Source organism: Chiloscyllium punctatum, chromosome 6 (genome assembly GCF_047496795.1).
Source record: "Chiloscyllium punctatum isolate Juve2018m chromosome 6, sChiPun1.3, whole genome shotgun sequence".
Lineage (NCBI taxonomy): Eukaryota > Metazoa > Chordata > Chondrichthyes > Orectolobiformes > Hemiscylliidae > Chiloscyllium > Chiloscyllium punctatum.
Genome location: NC_092744.1, coordinates 83,764,616 through 83,790,145, shown reverse-complemented (window position 1 = coordinate 83,790,145; position 25,530 = coordinate 83,764,616). Strand labels below are relative to the sequence as shown.

At 40.9% G+C, this 25,530-nt stretch overlaps 1 protein-coding gene across 1 annotated transcript; it reads right to left on the bottom strand.

Annotated features, from left to right (window-relative positions):
• Window positions 1–2,164: 2,164 nt before the first annotated feature.
• Window positions 2,165–24,055, bottom strand: ppp1r7 (protein phosphatase 1, regulatory (inhibitor) subunit 7). The gene is made up of 10 exons (XM_072573122.1): window positions 23,963–24,055; window positions 22,733–22,846; window positions 17,924–17,979; window positions 15,806–15,871; window positions 12,755–12,885; window positions 10,225–10,387; window positions 7,603–7,719; window positions 6,938–7,042; window positions 5,794–5,880; window positions 2,165–2,599 (listed from the first exon to the last, which is right to left on the bottom strand). The coding sequence occupies exons 1-10, from the start codon at window positions 24,018–24,020 to the stop codon at window positions 2,423–2,425; spliced, it is 1,074 nt and encodes a 357-aa protein (XP_072429223.1). The 5' UTR covers window positions 24,021–24,055; the 3' UTR covers window positions 2,165–2,422.
• Window positions 24,056–25,530: the final 1,475 nt, after the last annotated feature.

The window sequence follows — 25,530 nt, the reverse complement described above, 5'->3', positions numbered from 1 at the left end:
AAAATGATATAGATGGGAGTGGGCAGAAAAATAGCAGATGGAGTTTAACTCTGATAAGTGTGAGGCAGTGCAATTAGGGAGCTCAATCAGTAAAAGGGAGTACACAATAAATGGGAATATACTGAGAGTGGTAGATGAAGTGAGAGATCTTGGCATGAAAGTTCACAGGTCCCTAAAGGTAGCAGCGAAAGTAGATAAAACCGTAAAGAAAGAACACTCTTCTTCATTGGGAGAGGTACAGAATACAAAAGTAGGGACATAATGATGATACAACTGTATAAGACAGTGGTGAAGTCACAACTGGAGTACTGTGTGCAGGTCTGGTCACCATATTAAAGGTAAGATGAAATTGCTCTGGAGGGAGTGCAGAGGAGGTTTACTAGAATGTTGCCAAGAGTGGAGAATTGTAGTTACAAAGAGGGATTGGAGGGTTGGGGTCATTTTCCTTCAAACAGAGAAGGCCGTGAGATGACATGATTGAGATGTACAAAATTGTGAAGGGGTGGAGAAAGAGTAGACTGGAGAAACCGGTTCCCCTTGGCAGAATGTTCAAAAACCAGGGGTCATGGATTCAAGCAAAGTGGCAGAAGGATTAGAGGGGACCGGAGGGAAAAAACATTCATTTTTACACAGAGGGGTCGGGTGTCTGATATTTGCTGCCCGAGTTGGTGCTGGATGCAGAGACCCTAAACTCTTCTTAAAAGTACTTGGATCTGTACCTTAAGTGCTGTAAGCTGCAGGGCTATGGGTCATATGCAAGAAGCTGGGATTAGAAAGGGGGGGGATCTGGGTGCCTTGGTATTGGCATGAACAAGATTAGCCAAATAGCCCCCTTCTGTGCCATATCATTGCTATGGTTTTAGGACTGAGGGTCACGGTCTTAAAATTAAAACCAGATCTTTCAGAAATGAAAACTGTTTCTTTTAAAAAAAAACTTAAGACACAAAGGTTGGTAGACATTTGGAGCTCTCTTACTCAAATAGGCGATTTTAGGTCAGTTTTCCAAGCTGTTTGTTGTGGGGCAAAGGCTGGCACTGTATATGAAGTTTAGGTCACAGTTTGGCCACGATGGCATCAGATGCTGAATTTGGCATGTGGACTTCATTTCTCTTACTGCACAGACAATAATGACTGACTGGCTACAGAAAGGCTGCTAAACAAAGTTAGTGAGAAAACGTTCAGCCTCAACTCTAAACATTGAGCCCCAGGATAAGATGGCAAATTAGCCCTAGTACACCGGAGCAGACATCTGCCAAGAAGCAGGTTAAGTCAGGCGACATGCATTCCACATGGCAGACCCACAGGCAATATGTAGAGACTGCTTTTCTATCATGATGGGCTAGATTTGAATTCATGCCAGAAATTAAGAGCCAAAACGCAACACGATACACTCAACATTTCTCTCAGTTATTTTTAAATTAAAGGCATCACGCATAAAGGGATTATTTGCTCTCATGACTCCTGAAGTTCTGTTACACCGAGACTCCTTGGGCACCTGAGTTCCTCAGGTCACAATGTTGCTAGTTTGCGGTTCTCATTATTGCAAAAGTAGTATTTGGGAACACAACAGCTTTCATTTCTTTACCCATTAAACACACCCCAAGTCAGAATTACTTCTCCTTCTGCCCCAATCTCTACTCCTTTTTGTAACGTGACCTAATGAATCAGCTTCTGTAATATCGCACACCAGCCATGTACAGTATCCATTTAATACCAGACTCCAGCTTGGGGACCATGTCATTTCCTGAGTTCAGGATACTGCCAGTATCAGGCTAGCTCAGAGGAGCTGTGCAGCATGGACATGTGAGTAAGGTGGAGACAAAATTTTACAGGGAAAGTGCACACCAACCATTACTCTGAATAGGGAGCGGTGCTGACAGGAGAACAGACAATTTAAACAATTATTGTGACTGAGTGAATCAAGGGAACTGAAAGTAAGCTATATCCCTATGAGTAGCATAACCCAGCACATATATTCTGTGAGAATATTACAGGTAGCATGCACTACTGCCCATTATTGGAAAGCTCTTGGTTACAAGTCGCAGTCAATACGCATTGCAAAGTAACCTACTAACTTTTCTGAGACCATTATGTGCCACATGAGTGAATGTTTCATCTTCTTCATTCCTCCTGGAATTGCAGACCATACAATGGGTACAATCCATGCTGTTCAGTGCCTTTAATATTCATTCCATACAAAACAAAACAGACTCATTTGCCCCTCACAAACCAAGGATGAGTCACCTTAGAAATTGTGCAAGGCTGCTGCACACAAGATGTCAGACAGGAATCAATAACAAAATCATGCATCGAGTTATTTAGCTATAATTTAGTACTTTTACCAAATACTTTAAGAGCCTCAGTCAAGTAAAACACATGGAGCTTCCTCCAAATGAGTCAGTGATAAGAAGCTGCTTCCCTTTCAGAATCGGATAAAGGTTGCGTCGATCTGTCGCACAGAGGGGAGAGACAAGATGACTTTCCGCCGATAATGTGGGTCCTTTTGCAGTGGATTACCCTCAAGGTACACTGTCTGTAAACCTTTGGCATTCTTCAATTCATCAAGGTCACTCCAGTGCTCAATTAAATTATCGTTCATCTGAAAATTCAACGGAGAGAAACTGTTCAAACACAAGGCAGACAGTAATTGGTTATCCAGTAACTTAATTTGAAATAATCATGGAAGGAGGGTACTATGCCCATAAAATCTTTAGCTGGCACTATCAGCACAATTTCCCATGCTTGCTAATATTAGTAATGTCTCTCTCTCCCCTCAGGCATCGCCTTTCTGCCATTCATAACTACCAGCCATCCTCTTAAACCACACACTGCTCGGCAGTTCCTGCAGGCTTGGATCCCCTCACTGTTCAAATCCCTCCAATGTGGCTTCCAGCCTGATGACCAACAAATAATGTCCACTTTGACTGATGCATGAATTCTTCCAAACCCATTTCCTATGAGTGAACCAGACTATGAAAGTCTTGGCTTTTGATTGACCCAGAGCTTGTGCAACAATATTACCTGCTTCATCCTAACCATCAACTCAATGCTTACTCTAAACTTTTATTGGGTTTGCATTTGAATACTCCACTGCACTCATCTTTGACCCTATATTTCAAGCAAGTCACCTCTTATTCTTACACAGGTCAGCCTCCCAGGATTTCCTCAAAAGACAACCCAACCATTCCAGGTAAAGTCACCACAGCCCCAAACAACCTTATGGCTGCTCTCTCATTAGAGAGAGATGACAGTGGTGATATAATTGGAGGGTCACCACACCTCAGACGAGGGAAGAGGTTGAGAAGGAGAGTACTTCATGGCAACCTCAGCTGGTGTGAGATTTGAACCCGTGCTATTGGCATCATAAATTAGCTATCCAGCCAAATGAGCTAACAGACCAACACATTCCATGTATTAGTCTAGTTAACCTTTTCTGAACCGCTTCCAATGCATTTACATCCTTCCTTAAAAAAAGGTGACCGACACTCCAGATGTGGTCTCACCAGAGCCCTATATAAGTTGAGGACTCAACTCCTCTTGTAATAAACCATAACATTCCATTAGTATTCCTAATTATAGTACCTGCACACTAGCCGTTTTTCAGATTCATGCACGAGAACTGTCAGATCCTTCTGCACCTCAAGTGTTCTACAATCTCTCACCATTTAGATAAAAAGCTCTCTTTTCATTCTTCCTTCCTTAAATAAAGAGATCAAAACTGCACACAGTACCTGAGGTGTGTTCTCACCAACATCCTATGTACCAAACATTAAGCCCTTACGTTTATGTTCAATTCGTTCCCATAAAATATAGTTCCCATTAGCATTCTAATGATGTGCTGCACCAGCACTCTAACTTGTGTGGTTTGTGCACACTCTTGCTCCCCACCTCAGCTTCTGTAGTCATTTGCAGTTTATCTCATCCTCCAGTTTTTCATTCTTCCCACTGAAGTGAACTTCACATTCTCCATTTGCAGGTCCTATTCACTTATCTATATCCTGTTGGAGACTCATGTCCTCCTCACAACTCACTCCCTTACCCATCTGCTGTCATCACTAAATTTAGCAACCCTGCATTTGGTCCCTTCATCAGTCTTTTATATAAATTGTAAAAAGTTGAGGCACCAGCAAACGTTGTGGCACACAACACATCATATCTTTGCAACCAGAAATTGATCCAATTATGCTTCATTTCCTGTTAGCTTTCCAATCATCTATCTGTGCCAGTGTTACCCTTGCACCATAAGTTTTTATTTGGCAATAACCAATAATCCCTCAGACTTAGTTTCACATGACCAATGTTCACTTTCAGTCTTTTTTCTTTTGAATATTTATAAAAACGGTTACTGTTTTTAATATTTCAAGCTAACTTTCTCTTATAAGCTAACTTTCCCTCCTTAGCAATCTTTTATCAAAAGGGACTCCATTGGCTCAGTTGGTTGGATAGCCAGTTTGTAGTTTAGAGTGATATTAACAGCATGGATTCAATTTCTGCATCAATTGAGGTTACCATGAAAGAAAGACTCTCCTTCTCACCCTCTCCCCTTGCTTCAGCTCACACCACCACCAGTTATTTCTGATGACAGCATACCCATGTTCTCTGGGACAATGGGATTTTACCTTAAGCTTCTAATCATTCTTTGCTACTTTTCAGATTCTGTCCAAGCTTCTGACCCACCATTCAGTTTTCCACGATTATATCCTTATTCAAGTAGAACATATCAATTATGCATTCTGAAATACCTCTACCATTGCATGGTATTTACTTGTTCCCTTAATCCAATATTCCAATTTACTTTTGCTCGCTCTTCCTTCAAACTCTTATAATGTCCCTTATTTAAGTTTAAAATACTAGTCTTGAACCCACTCTTCTCTCCCTCAGATTGAATGTAAAATTTAATTATGATCACTGTGACCCCCAGGATATTTTCACTACAAAGTCATTAATCTTCTCTTGTGGCACCATGCCAAGTCTAGTGGAGTTTGTCCCAGAATGTGCTGGTCTGAGAAACTAGCACAAGAAAATTTAATGAACTGTGTATAGGTGGACCGGCAATGCTAAATTGCTGAAGACCTAACAGGGGTGTTCAGGATAGGCGGATTAGCCTTGAGAAATACAGAGTTACAGGGATATATGGTAGAGGTGGGGGGGGGTCTGGATGGGATGCCCTGTGGAAAGTCAGTGTGGACTCGATAGGCCAAGTGGCCTGTTCCCACGTGGTAGAAATTCTGTGATTCTCCGTTAACTCATCTTGGCTATCTTTGCCCACGTGGATTAAAATTTCCACATGTTTATCGCCAAACCTTTCAGACAAACATCCACTTCTTTATACTCCATTCTACCACGTGGTCTTAGATGGTCCTGTACATTATTCACACACGCAACTTATTGCCTTTAACATTTTTCATGTCAGCTCAAATTGCTTCTATTTCCTGGTTTCCTAAACTTAGATTGTCCATTTTTGAGAAGACGTGTAGCACAGGTTCACAATAAGTATGCAAGTTTCAGACATTGTCACCATTACGAGGTATCATCATCAGTGGGAGGTTCCAGTGAAGTGCCAGTGCAATATCCCTCCTCTTTTATGTTGTCCATCTTTATTATGGGAATACCACCATTAATTAGTGGTCAATCCTCTACCTTTTCCTTGCTCCCTGTAGTTCACTCTTCAAGATGCATGTCAATCTGTGTACAACAGTGCCTACTATATGCCTATCCCTCTAAAATAGGAAGCCAATTTGGGGTGGTACCCTTCAGTATCAGAATGCTTATTCAAGGCTAAAATAAACCTACCCAAAATTCCTGAAGTTCTGTCAGGTGACTGATATTTTCGATCTTCTTGATCCTATTGGTTGCTATATCCAAAGTTGTTAACTTTTTCTGGAACAGAGAAACAGACAAGGAATGAGGCAACATGGCTCTGTAGAAAGCACCAGATGCAGTCACACCAGCTTGTGATAGGTAAACAGTGGAATTTTGATTGTCCTGGCACATGATCTGCACTCAGTGAAAGACCTCGAGGTTATTCTGACAAGCAAGGCGGTGGACATAAACTGCAATGCACTCTAGATCCTAAACACTTGCTACGTGAAAAAGCTTACCACTGATCCCTGGCAATTTCCACTATTCCCTGGAGACAATGTATAACCTAATGCCAGTCTTCCCAGTGATGACCACATCTCAATTAAATGTTAATTAATTCCATTGACCCCAATTGCAACATGATACTTACATAGACTGAGCAGTGAATTTTATAGTGCACGTAATGTACAAGAGGAAAGGTTAAAAAAAAAGGATTTTAAAATCAAGACAAACTTGCCATGCACCTCAGGTCAAAACATCCCTTACAACTGTTGGCCTGGATACAGTGGGACCATGCCCACCACATCAGAGAATTCAGTACATAATCCAGGCTAACAATCAGTGCATTGAGGCAGAGCTGCAGAGTCAGGAGACACAAACTTTAGGATGAGAGGTTAAACAGAGACTCTGCCTGTCATCTCTGGTGAATGTGTAAGATCCCACAACGGTACTGGAATATCATGACAGCCGTGTTCTGATCAACATTTATCCCCCATTCAAAACACAACCATTATTACTTACTGCTATGCTGTTTGAGAGACACTGTATAAATTGTTTTCGATGTTTCCTACGTTAGTGACTACCATGAAGAACTTCATGAGATGTGAAGCCCTTAGCAGACCCCAAGTTCATCACCTTGCACTCACAGACCTCATCACCTGAACAGTATACCTGCACTTCACTGTGGAAGATGCACGGTCTATTGGTGTAACATTCTGAACTAACTGCAAACTGGAGGTGAAGGAATGTTTGACGATATTGTACAGTCTGAAGATTTTGAATGCTTTAGTTCTACTCTTCTCACACAAAGTGTTAATTAGTGCACAGAAACTAACATGTTGCAACAGGGACTCACGTTGTTCTCCAAGCCTTCAATCACCTCTATGCCGTTGTGACTCAAATAAAGCTCCTGCAGGTTGACCAGGCTTTGCATACCTTCTATCTTCGTCAGCCGATTACTCTGCAAGGTAAGGTTATAGTGCATCAATACCAACTAGCTGTGCAGAAGAATTATCAAGCAAATGCAATCAGTAGCAGATTAATCCCTGAAACTTCACCTCTGCTGAGCACTGTATCTGACCAGAACAAAGCCATCAATAAGTTTCTCCGAACTAAACTTTGAAGATTTCCATAAGTTTGTTTTCAATTTGGCACGAATGCTGCAGTTGAGTATCATATGATTAAAAACTAGGCATCAGAAAATTTAGGTGCAGATTTAAGACACGTTTCTGTGGCACCTACTAAAGGGCAAAGCAATGGCAAACCTTATAAAAACGTACATTTCCAGATTTAGAGTACTGGTAAACGAGTCTGTACACTTTGGATCATCCACTGGCTGGCAAGTTTACTCAAGAGATAAAAAAGAACCCAGCAACAGCTCAGAGTAACAAGCCCACCTAGCTAAACACGGTTTACAGACAGGAATACGGTCCTGCATTGCTCAGTGAAACATTCCAAAGAAATAGCTCTGTTTCAATGCACTGAAAAATGAATATCTCTGTTCTCAGGGTCAGCAATTACCTGTATACTGAGGACTGTCAGATTCGTCAGCCCATCCAGGTTCTGTAGTTTTGTGATTTTATTTTTACCCAAAAACAAGCTGCTGAGCTTCTTCAAATTTTCAATATTTTCTATAACCTGTGAAAAATAAATTAATAAGAGATTACTCCCACTGTCTTCTAAACTAGAGACTCTGAACAGAGTATAGGAAAAAAAATTGGCTGCTTAGCTCTTCTCCTCCATTCAATAAGATCGTGACTAATTTGATTTGCATCTTTTCAACCCCACTTTCCTTCCTGCCCCTACAACCCTCAACTCCTTGTAGATCGAAGCTCTAATTACTGCCTTGACTATGTTGAATAATCCAGCCTTGATTGCTCTCTGGAGAAGAGAGTTGCAACGGCAAACAATCCTCAGAGTGAAGAAAGGGCTCATCACTGCCTTAAATGGAAGACATTTGAAACTCTTTTGAAATTGTACTTCCTAGTTCTAGATTTCCACAAGGCCCACCACATCAGTCACCAAGGTAAAAACAATGACTGCAGATGCTGGAAACCAGATTCAAGACTATCTACTTGAATCTTATTCTCACCAACCTGGCCCATGGCCTTGTACAGCACATCGTTACAAGTGCTTATCTAAATACTTCTTCAATGTCAAGATTCCAGCTTCTACCATCCTTTCAGGAAGTGGGTTCCAGATGCCCACTACCCTCTGGGTGAAAATAAAATTGCTCAAATTCTTTCCATATCACCTGTCCCTTACCTTAAATCTATTTCCCCTGGTTCTTGACTCAGATGAGGATCAAGCTTTCTTCCCATCCAAGCCCCTCAATTGTAACCCTTCAGCCTTCTCTGCTCAAAGGAAAATAACCTCAGCCTTTCTAGTCTCTCTTCACAGGTGAAATGTCCTTGCGAATCTCCTCTTGCATCCTCTGTAGTACAATCACATCCTTCCTATAGTGTGGTGATCATAACTGCACACAGTTCTCCAGCTCTGGCCTAATAAACATTTCATTCAGCTCCATCATAACCTCCCCAATATTGCGTCCAATACTTCAACTAATAAAGGCAAGTACAGGTCATTCTGCTGTAACACACGATGTTAATGTGAATTCGCTATAACACGATTGACAAATTGGGGAAACTGTTTCTGAAGTGTGAACTGGTTATAACACAATTCTGGCCCCATTAGTTTAAATGGTGCTGCTATTACACAATTTTCTTATAACGCGGGATTGCACAAGCATGGAGCCACCAAGTTACAGCAGAAGCAACTGCATCCCATATGCTTTCTTAACCACCTTATCTACGTGTCCGACTGCTTTTAATGATCTATGGATGTGCAAACCAAAGTTTCTCTGATCTTCTACATTTCACAGGATCCTACCACTCATATACTCCCTTGCCTTTTTAATCCTCCAATTAAATTACATTTGCTACTGTTTTACCCATCTCACCAGCCCATCTACATCATTTTGTAGTCCGAAGCTGCCTTCTTGCTCTTTACCACAGCAATTTTCATGTCATTTGCAAACTTACCGCTGACATTTCACCTTTGCGGTTCATCATAAACTCTCTTGCCTTGTACCCTACGCCCCTATTTATAAAGCCTAAAATACTTCATGCTTTATTAACAGCTCTGTCTAGCATCCTACTACCTTCAATGTACATAGGCACCCAGGTTTCACTTTTCCTGTACATTACTTTATATTACTTACTTTCTACTATCTTTCTACGTTCTTTGTATCAAACTGAATCACAGTACACTTCTCGGCGTTGAACTTCACCTGCCACCTTGTGCCTACTCCAGGAGTATTGACAAGCTGGTAAAGTTCACATTATTCTTCTCTCAGCTTACAATTTTCTGAAGTTTTGAGTCATCTACAAATTTGGAAATTTCCCCCTGCTGCACTTAGATCTAGCTTATTCATAGACAAAGAAAAGCAAAGGTTCTTAATCTGACCCCTGGGGATCTCTACCACAAACTTCTCACCGCCTGAAGAATTTTAATTAACCTTGTTTCTTTGTTGTCTATCCCTCAGCCCGTTTTGTATCAACTTTGTTACTGCTTCTTTTATTCCATATCTGTAACTTTCTTTGAGTCTATCGTGTGGGACTGTGTTGAACACCGTTTGGATGACTATGTACAGCACATCAATAGCCTGCCCTTCATCAACCTTCTGCTACCTCTTTCAAAAACTCCTGGGTTACTGAGATACGATTTTCACGCATTCACATTTCTCCTGTCTCAAACTGAAAGTTTCAATTCTCTTCCAAGTTGCACTACTCTGATTCTGATGTATATCATGGTCAGTCCTTTTCCAATGTCATTGAGAGCTGCGTCACAAGGACGGCAACTAATCAAAACATCCCATCACCACCATCTCCTCATGCACAACTGTTTAAAAGCATCTTCCAATTCCTGTACAACAGTGTACAGTTTAAAATGTCCTCAGGCTTTCCTACAGCCAATAGTTTATTGTTAGATACAGTGCAATGTTCGTTACTTGGTGCGTTTCTTGAGTTCCAGATGTTCTCAGGTAAAGCCATCAGAATTCCATTAGACACTTGAGCCTTTTACCTGAACACATACTCCCCTGGGATTTGTTCTGTCCCAGTGGCCATCCCAGCCCAGACTTACCCGGATACGATTTGAACCGAGCTCCAGCATCTCCAGCTGATCCAAGTGACCGATATTTTCTATCTTTGAGATTTTGTTGTTCACAAGGAAGAGCTTCTTTAACTTGGTCAGAGACTCAAGAGCCTCAATTTTCCGCACAATATTAAAGGAGAGATCCAAAATCCTGCAGGGAAGCAAAAGGTATCAAGAAATCACTCCAATTCCACAGCACAGCCAAGGCACGGATGCTTGCAATGCACAGACAGGGTTTCCAGGTGAGATGCTGATACAGCTTTTAAAAAATGGCAAGAAATTAGGCCAATGGTGAAACAGCATGAAACCTTAGGACTTTCTCTATTTGAACAAATAGTGTTTTAAAAACAACTGCTGCCAGTTGGTAAAATCTGTTGTGTTTCCACCAATCTCTGGAATCGGTCTCCAAATTGGTGTGGGGCCATTCCCCAGAAATCATTGGACTTTATAAAGGAGTCATCTGCACATCTGTGGTACAATGAACAGATCAGAGCTGTAATCTAGTGGGAGGAGAAATTGTCACAGTTTCTGTAATGACAAGCCTCTGGATTTGATGGCGAAGAGTCAAGATGATATCAATTAACTGCAATGGGACACGGCTAAACAAGTCAATTTAATGGGTGGATAACAGCCATTAGAGTTTGAGGTGATGCATTTCACCTCAGGGATGAGGAAAAGTAACGTAGATGGCTTGGCAGAGTTCAAAAATATTTTTAGGAAAGAAGAAGCTGAACGATCAACTACATATCTCTGAAGGTGGTAGAGCACATTGAGAGATTAAATAGAAATTTTACAGGAGCTTAGGCTTCATAAGTCGAGGCATTGGAGACAAATGCAAAAAAAAGTTATGCAGAACCTTCATAAGGCCCAGAACATAGGATAATGCTCCCTCTAATTTGCACAGCTGTGCATACAGCCACTCCCATGTCCTGCGCACAATTAGTGTCAGCACATGGATCACAATATTGACTTCCGGCTCCAGACATCAAAATTGAGCATGGATCTTGGAGACCTAAGTAGCAGGAAAGAAAATGAGAGGGAATGCTACATGGGAGCAGCGATAGGCCATTTGGCCCTTTAAGCCTGTCCATCATTCAATATCAAGTCTGACCTAAAGACAGAAAATACTGGAGAAATTCAACAGGTCTGGCAGCACCCATGGAGAGAGAAGCAGAGTTAACGTTTCGAGTCCGACATGACTTCTTCGGAACACATTCATGGCTGATCTGGTTTCCTGTTTGGCCCCGTAACCCATCTCCATTGTTAATCAAAAATTTAATCCAGGCTGAGCTAGATCTAAAGAGCTGGTCTTAACTACCTTCCGGGGGGAAAGAATGCCACAACTCTAATGATACTTCAAAAATATTTCCCTCATCACATTTAAAAGGGAGGTCTCTTATCCTTAAACTATACCCTTTATCTTTAGTCTTCTGTCTCTTGAAAGCATCATTCCACCAGATCTTTTGAAATTTTATGTTTCAACAAACTGAACTCCAAAACCTGCTCAAAATTTCTAAAGATAAGCATTTCATCTTAAGAATGAGTTATGTGAACCTTCTCTGAAGTACTTTCAGAGCAATGATATAATTTCTTATCTAACAGTACTCCATGTGATCTCACTAGAGTCCTTTACAGATGCAGTAAAACATCCCTACTTCGGTATTCAATGCCCCTTGCAATAGTGACAACATTCTATTTGCCTTCCTAATCACTTGTACCTGTAAACTAAATTTATGTGCCTCACGTACGTGCTCCAGAAGACCTTTCTGTACTGAGTCACGCAATCTTTCCCCACTTAGAGTACACGCCTTGCTATCTTCCTGCCAAAGCTGTCAAGTTCAAATTTTCCCACATTGTACTCCATTTTTTGCCCACTCACTTTAAACTACCTGGGTCCCTGGGCAGACTCTATAACCATCTCTTGATAACGTACTTTTCTACCTGGAAAATCTTCTCAATCTTTCCCCTCAGTTGTGAAGTCATATTGTTTCGATGTTAACAGTTTGTCTCTCCACAGATGCTGCCAGGCCTGCTGAGGTTCTCCAGCATTTTTTGTTTTTATTCAGATTTCAAGCATCCACAGTATTTTACTTTTAATTTGTAAGCTAGAATTGCTCTCCGTGGTAACATTGAAAACTGAGAGGAAGCTTTGACACGTGTAGAAGATCATAGCAAAATTTGATAAGGTAAATAAAGAAGAGTTGTTCCCCTTAGCATAAGAGACAAATAGGAGACAGACTTATGGCTCTGAACAAGAGATAAGTGAAGGGATAGGGTAAGCATCAAGTGGATCTCTTATTGCACTGGAGGGTAGTGAAAGCAGAGGTGATTAATGATTTCAAAACAAGATTGGATGGTTGCTTGAGGAAATTAAAATTATAGAATTGTTAGAATACAGCAGGGAAATTGGAAGGGACTAGATTACTCTAGATAACACAATATGTTCTTACCAAAAGAACTAGAGCAAAGCACTGGAATCACCACCAAAGAAACAAATTTCATTAGTTTTAATACTTACTCAAGGTCCTTTAAGGTCTGGAGATTTTCTAGTTGATGGATCTGATTGTCATACAGGTCCAACTCTCGGAGTGTTATCAGATGCTCAAGGTTCTCAATTGCCTTAATAAGATTCTGACGAAGACACAGTACCTAGGATAAACCCAGAGACCAGGAAGCACTTGAGAGGCCAGCACTCCAAACACAAACACCCAGCTATAAATGTACATTTATTATAAACACATTACAATTGGATTAGTTGTGTTACTATATCCAGAGCAAAATGTCAGGCATCAAGGGGAGAAAAAAAATGCATGCTCAGCAATGAATGCATGGGAGTGTGGACAGGGTTGGTAGGCAGTTGGAGGATTTATTAATGTAACAAATAACATTCCATGGAAGAAATGCAATTTTTTTTAAAAAAAAGTCTTTACTTTGACTGCCTGATATACACAAATTCAAACTTTTCCAATAGTTCATCAATTAAAATATCAAACTGAACTCACATCCACATCTCAATCTGGCACTGATTCGCTGACTGGCCAGTGAATTAAATTGTTCATCCCTTAAACACATGAAAATGACTAGCTATTATTGACAATTCAGTGTGTCCTATATGGTGCCTTCAAGGAATGGAATAGCCTTAAATTATGTGATGTACAAATCTAACTGGTATTGGTATAATCCCCAGATGGCCTGCATAGATAGAATGTTGTGTGCCAGGCTACACTGACACAGGTCTATCACCAGCAGAAGTTTAAGACTTAAGCATAGGATATACACGTGGGCTAATGAGCATGAGTGTCTTTTGTAATTAAAAAGGAATCTCTCTGGAAACCATTACAAATAGGCATACCTGTTAGAGAAGTGCAAGGACAACAGTACTGCTGATGTCCCTTGACTCAGTCAACATACCAAAGCAATAAGGAACAGAAGGGCCGATGTTGGCTAAGGTAAATGTTCACACAGGCTCATAGTATATAATAAAGGTTAGTTGTCGACCTCCTCTGATCTGATTCAGTACAGTATGTCTGAATAAGCACAAACACTTGATAATTGAGAATGCGAACATACTTTACTGACACCTAGTTTGAGTGATTAGCCTAACTATATACAGAAAGCAATATTTGCTTGTTTCTGTATCTTTCAAGCTCTCTGTAGAAAATCATGTTCCTTTGTGTACCATTTTCTACTTTCAAAGTTGCATGTAAAATAAATTCTCATTGAGTATCTTGAGGATTTGGGAATAGATACAATGTATGTCAACAACTATATTCTTTACTCCAAAGATACGCATCTCAAGACTGTTTGACCCTGTTGTACCCAATCTCAAAGACCAGACTTTGTTAACCATATTTGTACCACAGTTGACAAATCCCTCTATTTATACATATTACAAGTCACTGAACTTGCACCTTAATCATAGCTGATTTTATTGCCATCACATTTCCTTGCACCAAACAATTTTTATCTATAACACTCAGACACTAAAAGCACAAGACAGACTGTTTACCCTTCGCAATCAAGGTCAGCCTATTTATCTTGGAAAATCATTTGCTTGAGGACAAGTTCTACCATTACTCCTTAACTTTCCACTCCTTCGACATACCACTATGCAGATCAGCAATAATTTAGTTGCGTTGAAAATCAAGACCTCAAATTGAAACTACTAATTGCATTTCCCCCACACAAACAGAAACTGCTGGAAAATCTCAATAAGTCTGATAGCATCTGTGGAGAGAAATCAGAGTTCATTAAGACTGGACTTTTAAATCTCTCACAGATGCTGCCAGACCTGTTGAGATTTTCCAGACGCTTCTGTTTTGGTTTCTGTTTCTGCTTTCCAGCATTTGCAGTTCTTTCAATTACTTTAAATTTTATATTCCATTGTGGGTTTTGACTTATTGCATTTCTTTTATAACTGACTATACTTTTAGGTGGGAAATTATTTTTGCATATTTCTTGATTTGGACATCAAAATGTCTGCCTTATTCCTGTTGCGTGGCAAAATTTCCAGGGCAGGTTTAATTTTTGGACACGAGTCAGCTTCAGCTTCTGGCTATTGAACCATCAAGTTTGAGACCTGCATTCCTGAGCGGTGACCTGTTCAAACAAAACAGACAGCAGGAGATCCAAATTTGGAACCCATTCCTGAACCAGCAATGTGCAGCACACACAGTGAAACAGGATGTCAATGGAGCACATCAAAAAGCACATTTTGCAGGAATGCCAGGACACACCAAGAGAATTAAATGATCTCAACCAGGACGGTTTAATAAAAAACCTGCCAGAAGTTGGCAGACCGTCCTAACGTACTGGAAAGAACCACCACATAGCAAAATACAGTAAAAGGCAGAAATTCAGCCGAAGATCGATCTTCACAGCAACAAACAAAAATCAATTCAATTTAAGTTTCAAATATCCAACTCTTGTCAGCAATGTTGCAATGATCTTAAAGCTGGATGCACATAGAAATATAAACACGTAATAATGGAATGGGAATAAACCCCAGAAGTAAGCTAACTTGCAATGTGGCAAGTCTGAAGCAGCCAGCTCACCAATGGGCTTAGCTTTTCACACCAAGGTACAAGCACGACTGCAGTCACTGCATTTTGGGAGGACTGAAGGGGACTCTCAAATCTCATCAGCAATGGCAGGTCTGAGCAGTTGTCAAAAACAGAACTGAAAACCTAACTTTTTTTTCAGAAAATAGCCAGGCTAAGGGAGGAGTGAGTGAGACCTCAGGATACAGATATTCTGATGCGCAGTTTGTTGAGCTCTATGTGTCAACTTCCTGTCATGATTCAAGAAAATTCCCAACATACCAACACCTAACCTCTTGCATTTCACTGATTACACGAGCTAAGTAATAGCAGGGAATATAGTGGATACAGAGGTGAAAAAGAACTTAAACAGAGATGACGATGAGTCATCTGCCATGAACAGTTTATTGAGGTTCTTTACTGTTCATCATGAAGCAGTAAGGTATCCAGTGGCTATAATAGAAACAATTAAGATGTGCAGAGGTGGTACAAGAATGGACTACTACACCTGGGATGTCAACTGATCTCACCTTCACTTTCTTCAGTACATTAAATCCTTCTATTTTTCCAATCCGGCAGTGGTTGAGATCAACATCCTAGAAAAGCACAAAAGCTGCACTGAAGTGAAAACTGCTCCAAACTCCACTATCCAGGACTGCTTATTTGGAATATATAATTTGAATGGGAGAGAACATTAAAGGTTGTGGTTAATTGGCAACTTATTGCATGTAAAATCATATCACTTCAAAGGACACTAATTTACAAGCAACCGCAGTAATGTGAGCCAAGAACCTGCAAAATGCAATGAACAATCAAGTCCTAAAATTACCATAAAACCTTTCAAAATAAAGAAAAATAAGCCTTAAAAAGGAGCGGCAGTCTTAACATGCAATACACCATTGCTTCCCCAGAGGGACTGCCTGTGTCAGGAGTATAAAAATTAGTTAACTTTGTTCTGGTTTAGCAACCTAAACAAAACTACTCTGGTGCCAGTGCTTTCAGGTGTGACACTACAAAGTTCAGAAGTTGTGGTTCAGGTTCTTCTGTACCTTTTAAAGAGCAGGGTAACTGGCTCCAAAGTCCCTGTCAATATCAATCCCTCAAACTACATCACAAGTACAGATTAGTCATTACCACATCTTTTTTCATTGGACTTTGTGAGCAAATTGAATGCTGCAATTATAGGGAATATTTCAAATACTCCACTGGCAGGTGATTTGGTGACAGAGGAAAAAAAAACATTCAGTGTAAGTGCACTTCTGGTTAGAAAACAAATATTCTATTGGGTCGTAAGGCTTTTGAAATATATTAGGATTGTGAAAACATTAGAAGTGAAAGCCCTTCTTTCTTTCAGCTGCTAGTTATTCTTCTATATACTGAACAGGTCAAAGGGACATTCAGGTACAGAGTTTAGTCCAAGCATTTTACCTGGGATCCGAGTGCTCTTGACAGCACTGTTTGAAATTAGAACACAATTTTCCAAAAAGGAAAATCGAATTACATCAATATTTCACCACAATTTAAGATAGCATCCGTAGATTTGAAAATAAAATTTCAATAAAAACATTTATCAATAGCAGTTACACCTTAGAGCTAAGAGTTCAAGGTCTCCTGTCTCAAACTCAGTTCTCCAGGAGTACAACACTTCACACACTTTTACTTTATCTTTTACTCTGCCTTGCTCACACGATGCAGCCTAGTATTTGAAATGGTCACATGGGTGCAAAAGGAAATGCCACATTGTCTGCAGGGTTGATATATTTTGGTACTGTACGTTCAATTAACAACAGACAAGCAATTTCTGATATAGATTAATGCATAATGTAGAATTATAAATGAGGTGCAATGTAGATAGGTATGATGAATGAAAGGACTCACCAAGAATCATATTTGCAGTACATTAAAAACGAATGCTATGAAGCTCTCCCTGATTGGCTTTTTGTAGCAGTGTAGTGTCCCTACCCTTGGGCTGAGACACCTGGGCTCAAGTCTCACCTGTTCTAGAGGAGTGTAATAACATCTCTGAACAGGTTGATTAGAAAAATGGTTTCAATAAAAGAAAACTAACTATTTGGAAGGATCAGGATAAAGTGCGTGTGCAGGGAATCATCAGGTAAATGTTCGGCATTTGCACGACTGAGTCACCTGCTCACATAAAAGGAAGCTGCAACTCTGTGGTTCCAATCAACCAAGGATCCCTGTCTTCACTGAGTAATAACCAGGATTGCTCAGCTCCCAAATGCAAATGGAATGGAGAAACAGCCAATTAGCTTGTGAAATAATAGCACCTTACCCATTTCAATTCACAAATGACCTGATCGCCTCTTCCAGGGATTTGTAAATATTAACACCTTCACCTGAACTGCAACTTAGTAAATAATGCAGCAGTGTCAATGCCACAGGATTTGATGCTGCAAGTGGGAAGGAGAACAGAGACACCTTCAACCAAAGGAGCTCATATTCAGCCATGTAACCTCGGGAGAGGGCGTCTGCCAGAGTTCAACAGGTTCACAATGCCACACAACAGGAAATACATGAAGGTGACAAACTCAACCAAAAGCAATGAACTACAGTAACTATACCATTCACCCCAACAACCTGTACTTGCAACTCTTAATGTATCAAAATTCCTTTTAGAGGTCACTTACCTCTGCTTCAGGATCCAGAATGATGGTGTCAATATCAACTGGAGTATCTGGCTCTCCTGAAATAGAATTTAGCATTTTGTTTTATTGGCCTAATCAATATTAATACCGACATACTGAAATACAAAACCGAAGACAATTACACATTCCTCTTCAGATTTTAATCAGAAACATTTGATAGGCAAACTTGGGTTTGAGATCCTTGATCAGAATCCAGCAGCTGGTGGGGACCCAATTTCCCTGGCCAGGCTTGCTCAGTTAATCTCCTTACAACTGGAAGACTGTAAAATCCAGTGTTTACTTCCGCAATTCAGTTTTAGTTTCTTCCCCACTAATTTCTTTAACCATTATGTTTCTAGCATGCATGGATCTAAACTGACAGTGTCTCAATATTTACATACAACTGGAAATGCAGGAATGGGTACTGTCATGCCACATATCATTTTACTGGTTTCAAATGCACGGGTACACCTCATCTAACATGCCACCACACTTGCTGGGATGCTTTTTCTCCTTCCCCCTGTTGATGTCTGCAATATCTTTTAATTTCCAGATTTGGCAGCAATAAGATTTTCCAAACTGGGTGGTTAGAAGGGTGATTAATAGGAAGAATATGGAGGACCTACAAGAGAGCAAAGGACAGGGGAGGCCACACAGTAGGGGACTGTTATAGAGGGAGCACAGCTGCTATGCCCTTGGTTGGATGTCTACAACAGCCTTACTGAAGTGGATCTGGTGAACAAAAATTTCAGTTTGCAACCCCACTTTAGGAAGTCCTTGAGTGGAAAAGTTGCTGCTTTCCTGGATAGGGAGGATTTAAGAACAAAGGGTCGTAGTCTCAGGGGAAGAGGTGAGCGCTTAGGATCAAGGAGGATAAATTTCTTCACTTCAAAAGGGTTGCAAATCTTTGGAATTCTCTAAGCCAGAAGGTTGTCATAGTTCATCACTGAGTGAAATCAGGGTAGGAAAGTTTGGAAGGAGGATGGGAAGAGTAATCTTAAAGCCATAATTGTAAAGAATGGAACAGGATTGAGGAATTATATGTGCAATACTTTCTCCCATTTCTCATGTTCCTACTATAAAGACCATGTCTTTTTCTCCCCTTGTATTTTTAATTGCAAAAGAAGAAATAACTTTTGAAACTAATGATTGCTACCTGGTCTGAAAGTAACCTGACACTCATTCTAAGCACTGATTAACCACTGCTTGAACAAGCAGCTGTGTAAAGTGTGGTTGAAGACAAACTAGAACAAAGGGGCAGTGTACAGTTAGGCAGTTTGGCTAAGACTGATGGAACCACTTTAGTTTTCCTTCAGCAATTGCTGTAAACTGTGACTTTTAATTTATAATTCAGAGACTATGAGTGAGCCTTGTGCCTCTTGCAAATCAATGGAAACATCTGGAAAAGGACAAGATCAGAAAATTCATCTCAGGAACCATTGACCTGTACTCCCTGTCATTCCCTCCATACATAACACCCACACTCTCTTTCACATCTGAACGCATGCATGGGTGCAAGGGCAAGTTGATAATGGGATTAGAGTTTTAATTAGCACTTATGTGCCAACAGTTCATAATCATTTACCTGGAGCTTGTCTAAATACTTATAAATAAATAATAATTCTTGTTAAGCACATCAACCTGGTCTGTGCTTAACTGCGTCTAAAAGTTAAATGGATTGGGAAATCTTTGCATACTTTTTAAAATCTTTAACTTTTGAAATGACTCCAAGATTAGCAGGGCTTGATTTCCAGCACTGAAAAATGTGCTGCTGTAAAAGTGCAGCAGGTCAGGCAGCATCCAAGGAGCAGGAGAATCGACGTTTCAGGCACACCCACACTAGCAGGTTGCAGTATTAGATCTTCTAATGAACTTTTCATGTCCTCTCAGTTGTCTAACTACTTCTATTAAAACATCCCTCTCCTTTCAATTCCACCATGTCTTTCTCTACTATTCTCCATAATTTGAATTTCTCTCCGCTCTGGACCCACTAGCTCCTTCAGCTTTCTTATAGTTATCTATTGCCCGATTGCCTTTGGTAACTGTTACTAGTCTCTGTCCTATTTGCTTCTGCAAAAGACTTTTCCATTTCCCTCTGCAGAAAACAAACAATGCAGGAAGTTTGGGGAGAATGGGAAAGTACAAACTAGGAAATCCAGGAGGTTGGGGCTTATGACTGATCAAACCAACCCAAAGAACATCAAGGTATTTCCAAACAGTTACAGGGGCCACAATGGATTTTCATAATGGAAACAGATTCAAGAGGGCATGATACGACCACAAGGAGATAATCGATTGGCTGCAGTTCATTGGGAAGTATCAATAATCTTCAAGTCTGCTTGTCTGTACCGTCTAGCTTCAGAAAGCTGCCAAACCTCCCTTTAGATAGAGTTCCTTGGTTAACCCAGAAAACTCAAAACTGCCCAGCCAACTTTACTTAAATGTGATATTATAATGTAACTGTCTATATTGTGAATTTGTATCTTAAAATTAACTTGGAATATTTCAAATTTATAACATGGCACTTCTACTTACTCCAAATGTACTGAAAGCAACACGCCTGCACACAAAGGTAGAAGTGACTGCAATAATTGAATACCTTAGAGTATCTCTTGTATAAAGATTTTTAGGATTGGTGTAAATTTATGTATGATCTACTATGAACTATATGGTACAGAAGACCCGTGACTTTGGCTACTGCATAAAGAATAAATTTATGCATTTCAAACTTCAGTAATTTGTCTCAACAGTTCTCCTTCATCTTTAGCTCTCTACAAGGAGAAAAGTATCAAAACAAACAGGCAAGTCATCTCAAGACAAATAGTCGATAAACCTGCATTGCCAAGCACCAGACAGGCTGTGAATAGAGAACCAAGATGATTGCCAAATGGCAGAAACATGTTGCATACATGGACATATCTGGAAATGAGGTGCACACTGTAACTGAACAGGAGAATTCAGATTGCTTACGCATCATATCAATATATGCCCCAGGCAAAATTACTATAAAAGTTTACTCACCTTGTTGAAGAACGTTGAAGGAATAGGTAATTAATGTTGCACCACGTTAAGATTGATGGTACATTACCCTTGGTATGGCAAAAGACAGTTTTAATGGAAAAGACTTAAGTTGGCTCATACAAATCTTCACATAATTTTGGACCATGGTAGTTTTGGCAAACAAATTATTTTCAGTTGTCTACTGCAAGCCAGCAGTTCTATATCTCAGGTACCACCATCCCTTCCAACTGCAAAAGCAACTTTCAAGCTGTGCTAAATACTTTCCTTTCGTAAACATAATTGCGGTATCACTGCAGCTTCTCATCATTGTAAGACAAGCGGTGTTGAACTACAGGAGCTATTTGAGCATTGCCAACCCAATAAAAGTGATCAATTACCACTTCACTAATTGCATTGTTGCTAAGAAACATAGAAAACAAAAGCACAATTTCTCCAGTCTTGTACATGCCCTTTCCTACTAGCAGAATTATGCCCTGGGGAAGAGCAACTTAGGGTGACTGGAATCAGAAGTCAGGTTGGGGGTGACCTTTGAACAAGTACGAATGATACTGTGTGACCTTATCGGCATGACATTGAAAGAAAACTGACCAGTTAAGAATTATTTGAACTCTGCCATAACAACACAAAACAAGTAGCATAAGGAGAATATATAACAGATACTGGTGAATGGTAATCATGGCAAAGTTAAATTGCAGACTTTGGAACTTTGCAGATGGAATGGATGGAAAAGCTAGAGTCCTGGGGTGAGGAGGAGACAGCACAACTTTTCCCTGGACTCTGCAACCCACAAGGGACAGCTCTGCCTGTTCTTATCCTACTCATTTTACAGCTTGTTAATCTTATATATGTGGAACTTTAATTTTTTTCCGAATCGGACGTGAGCATTGCTGGCAAGGCTTCACTTCTTGCCTATCTCCAATTACTTGTAATGTCTGTCATGGGGAAAATGTTAGAAGCTTTATTAAAAACATTATAACAGGGCACTTAGATAAATTCAACGTGATCAGGCGAAGCCTAACCTACACATCCCTGAACAATTTAACATGGCCATTTCACCTGACCTGCACGTCTTTGGATTGTGGGAGGAAACCCACGCAGACAGAGAGAGAGATTTTGCAAATTCCACACAGACAGTCACCAGAGGGTGGAATCAAACCCGGATCCCTGGCGCTGTGAGGCAGCAGTGCTAATCACTGAGCATGGTTCAAAAGCGAATTGGATAAATACTTGCAATGACAAAAAAAAATTGCATAGAAATGGAAGGATGACAGGAAAACGGGATAACTGTAGCATCTTTAACAAGTTAGCACAAAGTCCGAATGACTTCTTCTGATTCTTTATAAATTGTGCATATGCAACAACTCCTCAATCTGTCACAAGATTATTTCTTTCCAGACTCTGCTGGAGCCAACAAATTCTTTTGTTTCACATTGCCAGTTTTTACCTTTAATTTCTAAACTTTTAAAAATTATTTTAAGATGGAGAGCAATTTAAACCCAGAAGTTGCTGCCCTTTCTCTTGTACATTTACAAAAAAAATAAAGCTGGAGAATGCCAGATAAAGGCAAAAAGGAAAAGACAGGTAATAACATATTACATCACAAACAAATGCCTTTGTGGGGTAGGCAGATATGCCAAGGTGCCCCAGGACAGCCACACTAATGCCATACTTCAAGTGAGGGGGAAATAATAGCAATTTAATATGCAACAAGATGGAATTTTGAAACAAATCCATTGTTTGCCATTGGAGCTTTCTAAATGCACCAAACATAAAACTACATAAGTTCAGTACCTGATGCGCTCCCTCCAGTTCCCCTCAATCTTATGTTCTGTGATAATTCATCAATTGTCCCTTTCTTTCGCCCTTCTTCATCACCAGATTCTTCAGATTCCGCACGTCTGTCAACTACCAAACATGATATGGTGATTGTAATTTCATTTTGAAAATGTTATCCAATAAGCATTCAATCAGTTTGGCTGCTACTCCCTCAGTCACTCCCCCCCATTCTCCACACTCCCTCATCAAATCACTCCATTACTTCACAGTGTCCCTTACTCAACTTCCTATGTCCAACTCCGTTACCCTGATGGCTATCCTTTCCACACATGCACATCCTGAACTCAGCACCCCCTCTCAGCTTTGCACACACACTCATTTCCTCAGAGATCCTCACTACCCCTTCCTCAGCACTACATGTGCACTTATGTGACCCAGCCCCTCATACCCTCTCTTGCATGTTCTTCAACAGCCAGTGATGCTCCTAACCTCATTCTACTCCAAGAACTCCCTATTTTCTATCCCCACCCCTTTGCAGCAACTCTGCATTCAACACCTACAGGATAACCCAAAACAAACACCTCAAGATCCTCTCCCACCCCAACCCCGTTCTCCAAATACTCAATCACCCATCCTCACTCCCATGCACCCTCTGAATGCCATCCTTCCCTAACTGCCTGCACATCCTTCACCACATCTCCTTTACAGTCACTTCCTACCATCCCTCAAATACCCTCAATATAGTCCCTCCACTTGCTCCCTCCCTCACAACCATCATCCTTCCCCCAGCACCCATCCTTAGCACCATGTCCCCAAAGTCTCCTCCATCTTCCCACCTCCTGCCTTCCATTCCTAATTTTTTCTCCTCCCTCTCCACTCTTTACCCCTTTGCTGTCCATTCCCCCTCCAACACACACACACACACACACACACACACACTCCTCACCCTCCCAACCTTCTCTTCTGTTGCCACCCTTCTCCATCCACATTACCTCTTTCCCCCTTCCCTTCAGACCCTCCCCTTCTCCCTCACCCCTCCCCATTCTCTTTCCCTGTCCTCTCCTTAGACCTTCCAGTTTCATCCAACTCCCTCCCTAACTCTCCTCTCACTCCGCCCTTCCTCATTACTCAATCCCCACTTTTCCAACCTCGGCCCTCACAATCCCACACTCTCCCATCCACACCCATCATTCGCTCTCCCCTTCTTTCCTCCATTTGTTTTTCTTTCTCTCTCCCCTCACTCACTCTCCATAGCCTGCTGCTGCTGATGTTGCTGTTGCTGCTCCCCTCCGTTCTCCGCCATTCTTTACTCCGCCCCAAAACAACCGGAAGTTCCCGTTGTGGATTGACAGCTTCCCTCCTCCAATGGGAGGGCGGGGATGCCGGCATTGGCCAATAGGCGTCGGCCAGAGGCGGGGCCAGCGCCGTGGGTGCCCGCATGCGTGTGTCAGCCTGGCCGTGGCCTGATGGTTATTGTGAATGGTATCACTGCCCCGCTGCAGTCAGTGCGGTATCACAGATAATGCCGGGCTGTAACTCCATGCAATATTACAGTCCACGCGAAATTGCAGTTAATGCCGGGCTGTAATCCATTGCAACACTACAGTTCGCAGTCCATGCAATATTATAGTTCCTGCAATATTACAGTCAATGCGAAATTGCAGTCAATGCAATATTGCAGTTCATTGTAGGCAGCACTTATTGCCAATCTGGATTTAAATATAGCCAATGAAAGGCTGTAGACACTTTGAGTCTGGAGTCAATGGAGTTGGCTGCAGATAATTCAAGACTTCAGTCAATATCAAACTGCAGTCAATGCCAGGAGTTACCACTTTCATTCAAAATTGTCTCAAATTTTCACAGCATTGAGGTAGCATTTGCTGAATTTTGGTTCTGTGTTCACTGTTGACAGTATCCATCTGTGTCTGCACCATGGAGGCGTAAATAACTTGCATTTTTTTTAATGGCACGTGGATGTTTCTATAAAGGCCGTCATTTGTTGCTCACCCCTAACTGTCCTTGAGTTTAGCTCACAGATTTCATAGGACAGTTAGAAGTCAACTACAATGCTGTAAGCCTGGAATGACATGTAAGACAAACCAGGAAGAATGTTAGCTTTCCTTCCCTGATTGGTTTTTAGTAACAAACTATGTTAGTTTCATGTCCACTGGTACTGAAATTAGCATTCAATTTCAGATTTAGGAATTGAATTTAAATTCCATCAGCTGCCTTGTTGAGATTTGATTATTTGCCCTCAGAATATTAGCATGCATCTATGGATCACCAGATTAGTGACATTACCACTATCTCCCCCACTTTATATGCCACCTTCTGACCTCAGGAAATTCCTAAGTGCTTCACAGTCACAAAAGGACATTTGAAGCATCCCTGTTGTGTTACTATATGAAAATTTGAACAAAGTCCCACAATATGACAAATGACCATATTATCTTTCTCCTATTCATGGGTAAATGTTGACCTGGCCTCTGCTACTCTTCAATGAATAGTGCTATCTCTTATAGGTTCACATGAGAGGACAGAAGTGCTCCTGGATGAATGTCTCAGCATTGCATTGTCATGTCAGTCTGGATTATGAGCCCAGGTTTCTGAAGAGGGGACATTGGAACAGGAGGAAGCTATTCAGCCTACCAAGCCTGCCTGCCATTCTATCAATAAAAAAATTGCAGACTTCTCACTTTCTGATGCTGTCTGGCTTGCTGTGTTCTTTCAGCCTCCTGCTTGTCTATCTGTCATTCTATCATGGCTGATCATCTCCTCAATTATATCTTTTGAGGTTTGTTCCCCAAATTCCC

Bases quoted from the DNA above. Each gene is read 5' to 3' on its own strand.
- ppp1r7 (XM_072573122.1), bottom strand. From the start codon at position 24,020: ATGGCGGAGAACGGAGGGGAGCAGCAACAGCAACATCAGCAGCAGCAG. The intron at 15,872-17,923 runs GTAAGTGACCTC...GTGCTTTTCTAG, and splicing joins TTCTGGATCCTGAAGCAGAG to GATGTTGATCTCAACCACTG. The intron at 5,881-6,937 runs GTGAGTCCCTGT...TCTCTGTTCCAG, and splicing joins TTGAAGGCTTGGAGAACAAC to AAAAAGTTAACAACTTTGGA.